This window comes from Panthera uncia, chromosome D1 (assembly GCF_023721935.1).
Source record: "Panthera uncia isolate 11264 chromosome D1, Puncia_PCG_1.0, whole genome shotgun sequence".
Classification (NCBI taxonomy): domain Eukaryota; kingdom Metazoa; phylum Chordata; class Mammalia; order Carnivora; family Felidae; genus Panthera; species Panthera uncia.
The window spans coordinates 78,683,371-78,696,987 of NC_064808.1; the positions used below are offsets into that span (position 1 = coordinate 78,683,371).

Genomic DNA, 13,617 nt, shown 5'->3' on the forward strand with positions numbered 1-13,617 from the left:
GATAGATAGGCAGATAGATATAATTCTGTTTTATTTTGGAAATGTGTTACTATCATCAAACCCATGTATTATTTTGGGTTGGGTAAAGGAAATGCTTTCTCTATCATTTAAAAAGAGAACACAAGAGAAAAAAAATCACATTTTAGGAAGTGAATGTAAAATATACACTACAGTAGAAATGGAAAAATATGTAAAAATGAATACAACAACAGCAATTTTCTTATTTAATTGAACTTTAATATTCCATAATTTATGCATTTATAACACTAATTGTTGAATATAAATGAAAAGGACATAAGATAGAGTTAACTATGTAATCTATTATTTAGAAAGGTTTGGTTTTCTCTGTAGTATAAAATGTTTATTATTATCAAAGCTCTTTGTATAAATCTCAATATCTGCAGTTCTTTATTTCAAATAATGAAATAACAGAAGAGCACCTGGGTGTCTGACTTCAGCTCAGGTCATGATCTCATGGTTCCTGAGTTCAAGCCCTACTCGGGCTCTGTGTTGACGGCTCAGAGCCAGGAGCTTACTCTGGATTCTGTGTCTCTTTCTCTCTCTGTCCCTCCCCACTTGCACTCTGTCTCTCTCTCTCTTTCTCAAAAATAAATAAACATCAAAAACAAATTTATGATGAAATAACAGAGATTGAGAAAGAAAGAAAGAAAGAAAGAAAGAAAGAAAGAAAGAAAGAAGGAAAGAAGGAAAGAAAGAAGGAAAGAAAGAAAAGAAGATTCTATCTTCAACCTGTAATTAAAAATTTGAGTTTTAGAATTAGGCAGATCTGTATTAATGTTATCTGCTGTTTATTAGCAGTGAAATAGATAAGATATATAAATTGCTCAAGGCTCAATTTTCCCACTTATAAAATGGAGACAATCACAACCTACTCCATTGGCTCTTTATATTAAATAATATAATGCATGTAAAGAGCTTAACATAGTGCCTGGCACATGGTAAATGCTTAATATTAGCCACTTATCATCATCATCATCATCATCATCATCATCATCAATGTAAATGAGTTATTACTTTGTTCAATGGAAGTTTTAACAATAGTAATTATGCATTAGTCACTTTTTTCACATTTAGGAAATATTTTCAGGTTAAATGTATGTCTATTGATACAATAAGTATCATCCACTTTCTTGGCTTATATCTGGCTCCTCCAAGATGCCCTCCTATTGAGAAGTCTCTGCCACAGACTGCACCATCAAGTCTGGCCACTCAGCCCACCTGATGGCTTAGGAATCAAGGGAGCCTTTCAGAATGTGGTGCACAGTGCACATGATGCCTCTCCTCTAAATCTCCATCTCTACCCCTGTCTAGCTTCCCATGCTGCATTTGTTATCTAGCCAGATACCAGTCTATAAGTGGATTGTGAAATTGTACCAGTATATGGCCATTTTCTTTGTTTCTTATAGCATAGACAAGACAAAAGGAGCAGAAAAAGAGAAGTGTCAAATTAAAGAACTTGCTTAAAAAATTTGTTTCACATTCATATAGTTTTCCAGTTGCTTAGCACATTGTATTCTGACCTGCCATTCTTTCTTGGCTCTGAAATGGAAAAGGACACACACATATTTCTGGCCACAGAAAGCAAAATATTTTTTCTACATTTAATAGGTAAATGCTTGGCCAGATAAATCTGAGTGTCAAGTAGACAATCAGATGAAAATCTTTCCTAGTCTTAGGATTTTCTGCACTGCATCATAGTTATGTAATTGGTTTACTAACAGACTGAACTCTGTGTAATTTTAACATAAAATAATTTTATTTTCTCCATTATGCTTCCTCTAATCTCTGACTTCAGCCCCAACTATATACATCCAAGGCACTTTTAGATATTATGGAAGTATCACTTTCAGGTATTAAAAACTTCCATTTTAATTTAAATAAAAACTTTAATCTCACATCCAGTCCATGCTTTCTCTTGTTCTTTCCCAGAATAGGCTTGAACCAAGAGCTCATTTGTCTTTTCTTTCTTTCCACTTCTTCCCTCACCTTCCAGCTGCTGCTCCAGTCACTTTATAGGCAAGATAAGAAGAAGGAGGAAAACTACTTAGGTAGTTTTCACATGGGTGTAGTACTCACATGGGTGTTGAGTGCAATGTGTAACAGCATTTGTCCACATGCTGCTTCTTTCTCTTATAAGATGCACTGAGTTCTTTGGAGACTATCCTATCCTCTAGCAGGAAGTTTACTTGGGAGTGATCCCAGCCAGCCTAATCAAACTTACCTTCCATAGTGTCCACTTGGCCCCCTGTAATCACATTCCTGAGCTGCCAAACTTGATGTTCTAAAGAGCTATTTTGGTCTCCACTCTGGTGAAATAGCATCAGACTGGGCCATATTGCAAAATTCTGAAGCTTGACAGCATTCAGCCAGGATGTGAGATGTAAGCATCTGTACTCTGTAGCAGTGATTTCCTCCTCTTCTCACTTAGCTTGAGAGGGAAACAACATTCCCATTTCCCTTCTATTGACAGCTAAGGATGTGAGGAGATGTCACAACACATTTTTCTACTAAACTGACAATATTTTTTCCAAAACCTTCCTTGTGCTAAAATCATATATATATATATATATATATATATATATATATATGCTGGAGGGTAACAGAAAAAGATCATAAAATTTCGTTTCTCTGATTCTTAGCAATTCTGTGATTTTCTATGGCCAATCTCACTTTAACAATTGAGGTTACATTTGACTCATCCCAAGTCCAGAAGACTCATTTAATTTCCTATTAAAAGTTCTTTCAATGTCCATTACCTTCCTACTTCTGAAAGGATCTTGCTTTGTTCCTATTTATACCTTCACAGTTCTTGTTCATGATAATTACTTAGGAAATTTCATTGAGTTCACAAATTATGGAATAAACACAATAAAATTAATATTTTTGTATTGGTTTTCTCTAGGGTTATGTGTATTGGCCTTGTAAATGGCATTTAATGGGGCTTTGAAGACCAGACCAAATGGGACTTGGACAGAATTACTTATAAGAGACAATTAGAAAATCTACTGTTGTCAGGCATTGATGTGTGCAGAGAAAAGACAAAACGTCGTAGGGTTCACAAATGTCTCTCTAGTATATGTTTCTAAAAAAAGATTTATTAAAAAATTAAGCATTTAGTTGAAGTAATTAAGAAAGTCTAAAAGAAAATACTATTAAATGAAGCAGACAGTATTTTTAACTAATGAAGCTACTTTGGCCTAGGCAAGTTTTTTCTACAAAATATATTCAAGAAATAGGTCTCCATTTTCAGAGGCACTTTGCAAGCAGAGATAGTAAGTAATTTTAGCAAAAGCCTTTATAAAAGAAATCTGGCTGATTTTTAGGCATGTGCTTTTTTTTAAATGTTTATTTATTTTGAGAGAGAGAGAGAGAGAGAGAGAGAGAGAGAGGAGGGGCAGAGAGAGGAGAAAGAATCCCAAGCAGGCTCTGCACCATCAGCACAGAACCCTATGCAGGGCTCAATCTCACAAACCATCAGATTATGACCTGAACTAAAATCAAGAGTCAGATATTTAACCTACTGAGCCACCCACATGCCCTGGGGCATGTGCTTTTCTGATTAATAGCAAAATGATGGAAGAGTTGTAGAAGACTTGAACATGAAAGATAAAAGAGTGATGAAAGGTTATCAACCCAGGAGTAAATATGAGACACTCAAGTATGACTTTTCATATCTTCCTAGTCCCCATAATACTATATACCAGTCATAAATCATGAACCATGTTCAAGCTCTATGCTAAGTACATGTCCTTTATTATATCATTTCATTGTCATATCAACCCTCTAAAGCAAGAAGTGTTTATCCCCATTTTACAGATGAGAAAACAGAAGTAGAAAGTTTTAAAAACTTGTACAAGGTCACCACTTAAGAAGTAAAGCTGGAATTCTAACCCTTCACCAAAGATAGTGATTTCAAGTTATCATCCCCCCCCCCATTTCCTTCTTCCTCTTGCATTTTCAATATCCTCTTTCTACCACATACATCAACAAATCTCTTTTAAAGATTATTTTACCCATCCTCTGCTTCTACTTCCTTGGGGAGCCATATAAATAAAGCTAAGAGAATATGAGTTGAGGTAAACATCATTTATTGTATATATTAACCTACTGTGCTTTTGACTATTGCCATTTATGAGAAGGTTCATAAATCAGAGAAATCTTACATTTTCTAAAATATCCTCTTTTGTAAATAAAAAATAGCATCTTGCCTACATTTCCAAGTTCAAACAAATTTGAAAGCATCATTCCCATGGTACTATCAAAACAATATTATCTAGATTTCCAAAAGAATAATTTCTTTTGAGATTATATATGTATAGACTCAATGCTAAACTTTTACTGTTTATCATAGAACACTTCACCATTTTCTCTTTTTGAAATCTAAGTAGATAATAACATTACATAGTATTTATAAATATAGTTCCAGGTACTATGGTAAATAATTATGAAAAAAACCTTAAAGTGTAGGTACTATTATTATCTCTGTGAAGCAGCTGAAGGACAAAAAGTTAAGAAATATTTTCAACTAATCAACTAGAATGCTAAGCTTGAGATCCACACCCAGATCTTTCTCATTCCCACAAAAATGTATTTCAATTTGTGCACACACCTTATCTATCCTAGTGATAGGAGTAAAAGCATTATTTGAACTCTTTAGGATACACCACTAGTACTTTTTGGTTTTAGAAACTATTTAAATTTAACTCTTTTTATCAAGTAAACTTAAATGATTTTGAGTTAACTGAAATATTTGTGTGCTACATACTTCAATTCAGGTAGGTATTTTTTTTTTTAATTTCCCTCTTGACTCCCACCATTATCTTATAAACAATGTCCCTTCCTTCTTTCTATTCTTCTGTATCTTGGTTTTCAAATCAGTTGCTGGATTACCATTAAGCTCTTAAATTATATAGCCTCTCCCAGATCTCTAATAGAGCTGTATCTTTTAATAGGCTATGTAAACATCTACTGTAATAAATATTAGAAAGTTTTCAGGAAAAAAGAAGATTGGGAAATGATTTTATATTATCTTCTTTTGTTTAGTTTAACGTGAATTAAAGCATGATATTAGCATGATTGACTTTTACAAACTACTGACTTTTTCAAAGTATTACACTTTTAAAGAGTTCTTGGAGATTCATGCCTAAAGTCATGCATGCTTAAATTAAAGTACTATATTTTGGTCTCTTTGAGTGTTTATAACAATATTTCTAATGTATAAGTTGAAAAGTGACAATAGTCTATATTTCAACATGCCAAATAAGGCACTAAAACAGCAAAGCATTTTCAGCTTGTGAGAAAAGTATTAATTACATTATCCATTTATGGAACAGCATTGCTCAGATAGAAACAGAAGAATTAGAGTTGAACCCATTAACCATGCATGTAAACTTGATTCTCTAATCCAATAAGCTCATGACATTTATCAGTAGCAAAACAAGGGATAAAAGCATCTAGCTGCTTAATTCTAAACCAGGTTTTTGTTAACCATATTGAAAATGTATTTAATTTTTCAACAAATACATATTTCTCTCCACTCAGTGAAAGCATTTATTAGATATTAACTTTATACTTCTAACAAGAATTATGGAACTTGATACCACAAGGGCTCTGAAAGATTAAGTCAAATCTCTACATACCATGAATATGTTTTTTTGTAAATAAAAGGATATAATTAAAATAAATGGACTCCAAAGTGTTGACTGAAGTGATGACTGTGTCTCACCAACTTCAAAAGGAAATGAATGAGCATAGGTTCCACTGATCATCTGTATACAATTAGGAAATTTAAACCATTAGAATTAGAGTACCCAATGAAAACACTGGGATCTTGACAACAAAATACAATGTCTGATGCCTAGCTATTAAAGCCTTAATATTTCTTTTTTGTGTGTTTTCTTTTTTGGTTTTATTGAGATATAATTGGCATATAACACTGTATTAGTTTAAAGTTACAACATAATGAGTAAGTTTATTTAGCATCCATCACCTCACATAGTTACAATTTTTTTCCTTGTAATAAGGATTTTTAAGATCTTTCAGCAACTTTGAAGTACACAATATTGTTAATTATAGTCACCATCCCATATATTACATGCCCAGAACATTTTATTTTATAACTGGAAATTTTTACCTCTTGACCACCTTCACCCATTTTTCCCACCCACCATTCTCCACCTTTGGCAACCATCAAATCTATTCTGTTTCTAGCAACCCCATTTTTTTTAGATTCCACACATAAGTGAGATCATACAGTATTTCCCTGTCTGGCTTATTTCACTTGGCATAATGCCTTCATTTCTGGCAAAATAATATTCAAGCATGTGTATTCTATTTATCTATTCATCTTAGGATAGACACTTAGGATGTTGCTACGTGTTTGAAGACTTAACTTTTCTATGAGTAGTTACTATTATAACTAGTGAGATTTTTAAATTAAGAACAGTTGATTTTATAGACATATACCATTAAAATTTTTTAATGTTTATTTTTGAGAGAGAGAGAGAGAGTGCATGAGCAAGGGAGGGGCAGAGAGAGGGGGAGACACAGAATCTGAAGCAGGCTCCAGGCTCTGAGCTGTCAGCACAGAGCCCAACATGGGACTCAAACCCAAGAACCACAAGATCATGACCTGAGCTGAAGTCAGATGCTTCACTGACTGAGCCACCCAGGTGCCCCTAGACACATATTATTAACACAGTGAACCATAATACCTTCTTTGTGTCATTTATTATACGTTAAAATTGGAGATCAGATGAGAAAGAGCAGGATCTTACTCTTTATATTAAATTGATATGGGCTATCTTCTCTTGAAAAGAATTTAGCAGTAATAGGAAAACTTCAAAGATTGATTTCAAATAATAAAAGAAATTTTCCAATATGGATCATTTATGGGTAATTTGATGATGAAATTACCCACAGAAAAACAAATCACATCATAGAAGGTGTTATATTGCTTTCCCATTTCCTCAAAGTAGAAATTTTCACCAAATATTTTATTAGTTTGTTTTTCTTTTTTTAATTACAAAGTTAAAATATTTGAAAAATATAAATGTATTTTCTAAAAAATAAAAGCATTAATGGACTGTGGAACAATATTACCAAGGCTTCAGAAGAAAGGATAGAATAGTCACTTGTGTTTTATTCTACTCGTATCTTTTAAATGACTTTCAAGAGATGTTTACTGGAGAACCTACAGACTACTCTCCAGCTCTAAGCTAAAGGTTACAAACATCCTCCTTTTGGGTGATGTTTGATAGCTGAATAAAATGGAAAAGAATATTCAGTGCCTATTATTTCCACAAAATCCATGATTATAGGGAAAGTATCCTCAAGGAAGAGGATTCAAAATCCTAAGTTTAGGGCATAACTTTAGTGATTCCAATGTAATAGACAAAGTAAATATCTCTGGTAGATAATACTCATAATATTATTTAACTGTTTGTTGTCAAAAATGAATATGAAGTGTGTGTGTGTGTGTGTGTGTTCATTCATTTTTTACAAATGGTACTATGAGAAGCCATAGTAACATTGTGTCAACAAAATAATTTGCTTATCTATTTATTTGACTTGCATTGATGATCACAACATTCATAACTCTGAGATTAGCCACTGAGGGGATATTTGGAACCTTAGATCCCTGTTCTTTTATGCATACAGTTAACCCAGCTCCACTCCTGTGTGCCTTACCCTATGCCATGGACTAGAAGATAAATTTAGAACTAGGACTATATAACAGTGTCTTGGGGACCTGGTGTCAAAACAGATATGTCATAGGTTGCTATATTTAGCAATAACTATGACTACTAATAAAAACTCAAATTAATAAATGATTTGCTTGCTCTTTATATAAATTAGTACATATCACAGTTATTGCTTTGATACCATCATTTTTTCTCAGTTGAATATTTTGTGATTTCTTGAATGAGAGACAAAGGGGTATCCAATTCCATTTAATTCTCAGGGAATTCATGAGAGTGAACTCCACATATGAATAATTTTAATATATATGTCACTGTGAAAGAAAGATTGATAACTGCTGCTGTATATATCCTTCTACTTGTGCATGAGCAAGATGAGGACTCATGTTCATGGAGAAAAGTGCCCAAAGATACTGAAATTTAAACCCTGGTGAATAAAAGTCTTTATTCAGTGGAGCCAATTATATATTCACAGACTATTCTCTCCCACCTCCTTTTTTTTCCTTTCTAGTGGAATATAAATTCTGCATCAGTTTTTCCTGTACATAAAATGCTGTATGAATATCTACCAGTAATTAATAACCTTTCATCCAAGTAGGTAATATATGAGAGTGAATTTATTGTTTATGAGTTTATCGATATCATTTAAAAACTATATGCAAGGATATAAAGGCAATGCTGAAGTGTAAAATTTTTAATGCGGGCTCATAGCTTACAAAATGATTTCTTTTAATAGTTTTTTTCATTTAACAGTTCTTCATTTGAAAATGTTCCCTTTCAACTGCAGGTTTTGTGGTTTGGTGCAGTGAAGGAGAAATTTATTCCTTTGAGACATTTATTCTTTTAATAGTTATTCATTTGAAAAAATTTCATCGGGTAGTTATACAATTTACAGAGAGATTCACTCTTGATAGTTTTTTTTAATGTTTATTTATTTAAATAGGTTCTCAGTCTATGGAACTGTTGCCACATTTCCTTAAATTGGAGCTTCCTGTGGGTTCTGGTAAAGCAGTAATAAGACAACCTGTTTACTTTCTAGGAGCTCTTCAAGCCTTGAGACCACAGGAGAGTCACATCATTAGAAAGGAGAGAATTTTTAGAATGAAATTTAACCATTAGTAGATGTCCTTAACTATAGTGTTAATTACGATCTCAATCTTACTACCACAGAACGTTTACAATAGGATTAGTTTGGTAATGCACTGTATGGCCATGAAAAATATATATATAACTCTCCCACATAGATTTGAAATCAGGGTATCTGTCACAGACATTTTGTTTTAATTAATATGGAATATGACCATTCTAACTTCAAATTTTAATTGTTTGTTTTGGGATTTTTCAGAACATGAGTAGTGTCAAAATATATTCTTACAAGAACTCTCAAATTAAACATCTATTTATTGTCCTCACTCTGGCCTATTTTTAATCCACAGTTCCAAAGACAGCACCCACCAATGTAAGTGGAAGAAGTGGAAGAAGGCATGAGTTAGTCATAGCCTGGGAGGTAAGAAAGTCTGTACTCAGATATCAAAACTTGTTGATTCCTTAGAAAACAAGGCTACATATATGTTCTGTACTTGGTACAGAGAAACTGAAGAATTTTGGTTTGAATGAGGTTAAGAAACACTTTGATCATATATTTCTCAGATGAATATTGCCAATGTGAACCTGTCTCATTTCATATCCAACCCCAGTTGACTTTTCTCCAAAACTAAAGAAGTATGTCTTCCTGTAATATAGCTATCTCAGAATAAAGTTTGGATAATTAAAACACATCCTTCCATAAACTACTTCAGATGTTTGTTTGGCTTAGTTTGACATTTAACTATTTCACAAATAGTACACTTACTAAAACCATTGGGGAAGAAGAAAATGACTGCCACTGAATTTGTGGAACAGTGCCTTGGCTAGTAAGGATAATAACCCTATTAATAAGGATAATAATTTTTCTTCATTTTAAAAATTATGAAACTGAGGCACAGTACTTTTCCTGATAAGTAGTGAAATTAGGACTTTGATTTTGTTCTCTTGTCTCCCTCACTATATGATCTCTGAATTTTCTTCTATAAAGGAAGCAGGGAAGAGGGGGTGTGAGAGATACATTTATTTCCTGTGAAGCTACTATCCTTTTATTGATGCTAGATTACCTCATTATCAAACATAACTATATAGGTCACAGAACTGTTCTTTAGAATATGAAAATGTAAAGTAAATGGAAATGTCTACTGGAACAAACTGGACAAATACCTGATAGTCTCTAAAAGCAATGATAAAATGTACAGAAAAACATTTCCCACAAAGTGATCTCCATGAGCATATCCTCTGTCCTGTTATCCTGTCCATCCCCTTCTTCCTCAGTAAAAATTTATTTCTTATTTTAGATTTCTGCACAGGAATTAACTTTCCAATACCTGAACTTCACTGAGATCAAATCTCTTTAAGTAGAATTCTCATCCTTATCAGCTTTGTGTCTCAGACCCAGCTGCGAAAAGAAGTATACCAAAGACTGGGGGTGACTTATACATGCCAGAAATTTATTTCTCACAGTTCTGGAGCCTGGAAATTTAGGATCAAGTCACCAACAGATTTCAGTCTAGTGAGAGCCTGCTGTCTGGTTAATAGATGGCCACTTTCTCACTTTACCCTCACATAACAGAGGAGCTAAAGAACTCTCTGGAGTTTCCTTTATAAAGCACTATTCCCCTACATATGTCTCTGCCCTCATAACTTGATAACCTACCAAAAACCCCTACCTCTTAATACCATCGCATTGGGGATTAGGATTTCATCATATGAATTTTGGGGAGATATAAACATTCAGTATTTTGATATAATAGGCTTTGTCTCTTTTCCTTTACTCTATACACTTTTCCCTTAAATCAAAACTCAAAAGAAAAAAATGTTGTCAAGTATTTATTGGGTATCTACTATGTATCAAGCATTAGGTAGGCAGTGTAGTAACTTCTCCTTTGACTAACTAGTCAATCACAATTACTCCTTTCTATAGTGTACAGTTTATGTCTGTTTTATATGTAAGCATATAGTAAGAGTTATTTGAACAAATACTATTTTGTAATGTCTTCACATTAATAAGCCCAAAAACAAATGAAAAAGAAAACACTATTAAAAAAAAAAAAAAAAAAAAAAAAAACTTCTTACAAGGGCGCCTGGGTGGCTCAGTCAGTTAAGCGTCCGACTTCGGCTCAGGTCATGATCTCACTGCTTGTGAGTTCGAGCCCCACATTGGGCTCTGTGCCAACAGCTCAGGTCCTGGAGCCTGCTTTGGATTCTGCGTCTCCCTCGCTCTCTGCCCCTGCCCTGCTCACACTCTGTCTCTCTCTGTCTCTCAAAAATAAATAAACATTAAGAATTAAAAAAAAAAAACTTCTTATGTTAACATCTCCTATCTTTTCTGTGCAATGGGCTCTGCAGAGCATTACCAACAACCAGATTTTTCAGACCACCAGACCATATGACAATTTTCCCCAACATGTTGCATTCTAGTATGGAACGTTAATTTCATATACATGACAAACTGGTTTAAATTTGTTTCACTTCAAGAGTTTTCAGTATCCTTGATACTCCTCTTAAATATCAACTGATATTAGTTAAGTTTTTATCTTTTGCTTTTAAGCCCTTTTAAGTTTCCAAAGACTGTCAAGTGATTGTGCTATATATTGGCTTCCAGGGGATCATTAGAGATTTGAAAGTCTTCTTTTCTCTGGTTATCCATAATTTGAAAAAAAAAATGAAGTTTGGTAGAAATGGCTTTTCGAGTCAATTATTTTACTGATAATTAACTGAACTTTTCTTCTTTAGCCAGTATCTGAAGAGTTTCAGAATGGGGAAGGCTTTGGCTATATTGTAGCTTTCAGGCCCAATGGAACACGTGGCTGGAAGGAAAAAATGGTGACATCCTCTGAAGCTTCAAAATTCATTTATCGGGATGAAAGTGTTCCTCCTCTTACTCCCTTTGAAGTGAAGGTTGGAGTTTATAACAATAAAGGAGATGGACCTTTCAGTCAGATTGTGGTTATCTGTTCAGCTGAAGGAGGTCAGTTTCTTTATTCTTATAATTTACATGCAACATTTTATTAATGCATGTTATATGCATGAAACATTTTTGTACGTATATTAGAAAGTACAGTCACACAAAAAGAGAAAATAAAACTTACCCATAGTTTCATTACACTTTTTAAATGTATTTTTTTCAAAAATTTTCCAAGTAATTTTTATTTGAAAAATTGAGCAGTCTATATGTGTTGCTTTATGTCCTTCACTACCTAACAATATATGGGAAATATTTTTCCATGATAATAATGATATTAATAATGCCTATAGCGTATTCTGTTCTCTGGATGGACATTTAACCAGTCACCTTTGGTTTTTTTATCTAGATAATTTTATATTTTAACCCACTAAATTTAAATGTATGTGAACTAAATTTAAATAAATACTTCATTTACATGACCAATAAATATTTATTATTAACCTCATAAACAAAATATCATACTGATAAAGAAGTACCAGACAAGGACTTCATTGGAAATTCTTCACATGATATGATGAAATCCTGATGATAATCTTGTCTAACAGACATTATTATCCCTATTGTAGAGAAAGAAATTGATGTTGAAAAGTTAAGGAACTTGCTAGAGGTTACATACTTTGTAATTGAGAATTAAACCCAAGTCTGTCTAATCATTAAATCCTTGATGTTTCTCTAACATGTTGTTTTCATATACATAAACACATTTAATTCTCAAGATAAAACTACTATGTAGGCAGGACTAATTAAGCAGGATACCCATTTTACAAATGAGTAAACTGTAAAACCGTGACATACTTATGGTTACAGTCAATAGGTGGTGGTGCTCAGGTGTGAACTCACCTTCCTACCTCAAAATCCAGGGTTAAGTTTTAATACAAAAATGCACTTTACTGAAAAAGAAAGAATGATAGATCTAACCCCCTTAGGTGAGTTTTCTCTTAGTTTTTTCTTCTATTCAAGTGCCAAATTTCAATATGCCTTACTAGCAAAAACAATGCCTCACATTCCCTAAACGTGACAAATGATTGAAAAAATGTTCCACCAAAACTAGCACTCTTTCACCTTCTAACAAACATTATCAATATAAACTGACCATTTTACTTTCTTTGTACCCATTCCTGTAACTTATTTAAATAGCTCAAAAGAATTATCTTTTTGTACTATGAGCTACAAGACAGGGGATGGGGTGATAAATACAGTCATTTGAATATTAAAGCACAAGGATAGTGTCTGATTTATGTAACATGTAGTTTTCAATACAGGCTGCCCTGAGTTTTGTTGTTTTTTTTTTAAATATAGAGTCAAATTCTGAAGCAGAAACAAAAAGCTTATCCTAGTATAACAATAACCAGGAAGGTGAAGAATCAAATAATAACAAGGAATCATAGGTCTTCCAATGAGATACTCATGCCTTAGCATCTCAAGTTTCATATGTGTTCCAGATACAGATGATTTACCATAGTACTTATATTACTTAATTTAACTCTTACAACCAAATATGAGGTAGGAATCTCAAGCTTCAATCTACTTTTCAGGAAGCTGAGGCTCAGGTAAAGTAACACTCTCAAATTCACTTCAGTAGGTGAGAGTATTGTAAGTAACTACAGTAAGTGACAGAGCTGAGATTTGAATCCATATCTATCTGACTCCAAAGTTCATGCTTTTAACCACTATCCTATACTGTGTCATCATGGATTTCTATAATAATAATATTTTGTTTTTCATCATATATAATGATGTTTTGCATTATTTGTTACTGTAAAACTCTATTTTGAAGTACATGTTTTATTCAAGAAATGCATTTTCTTATTGCTTTAAAATTTCTTCCACCTAATTATGAAG

The 13,617-nt window shown here is 33.2% G+C and overlaps 1 protein-coding gene across 1 annotated transcript in view; it reads left to right on the forward strand.

Annotated features, from left to right (window-relative positions):
* CNTN5 (contactin 5) overlaps window positions 1–13,617 on the forward strand; it is a 495,116-nt gene that overhangs the window by 439,580 nt on the left and 41,919 nt on the right. The window contains exons 19-20 of the mRNA XM_049640842.1: window positions 9,158–9,228; window positions 11,544–11,778. Coding sequence (XP_049496799.1) covers window positions 9,158–9,228; window positions 11,544–11,778 — 306 coding nt within the window. The remainder of the gene's footprint in view (window positions 1–9,157; window positions 9,229–11,543; window positions 11,779–13,617) is intronic.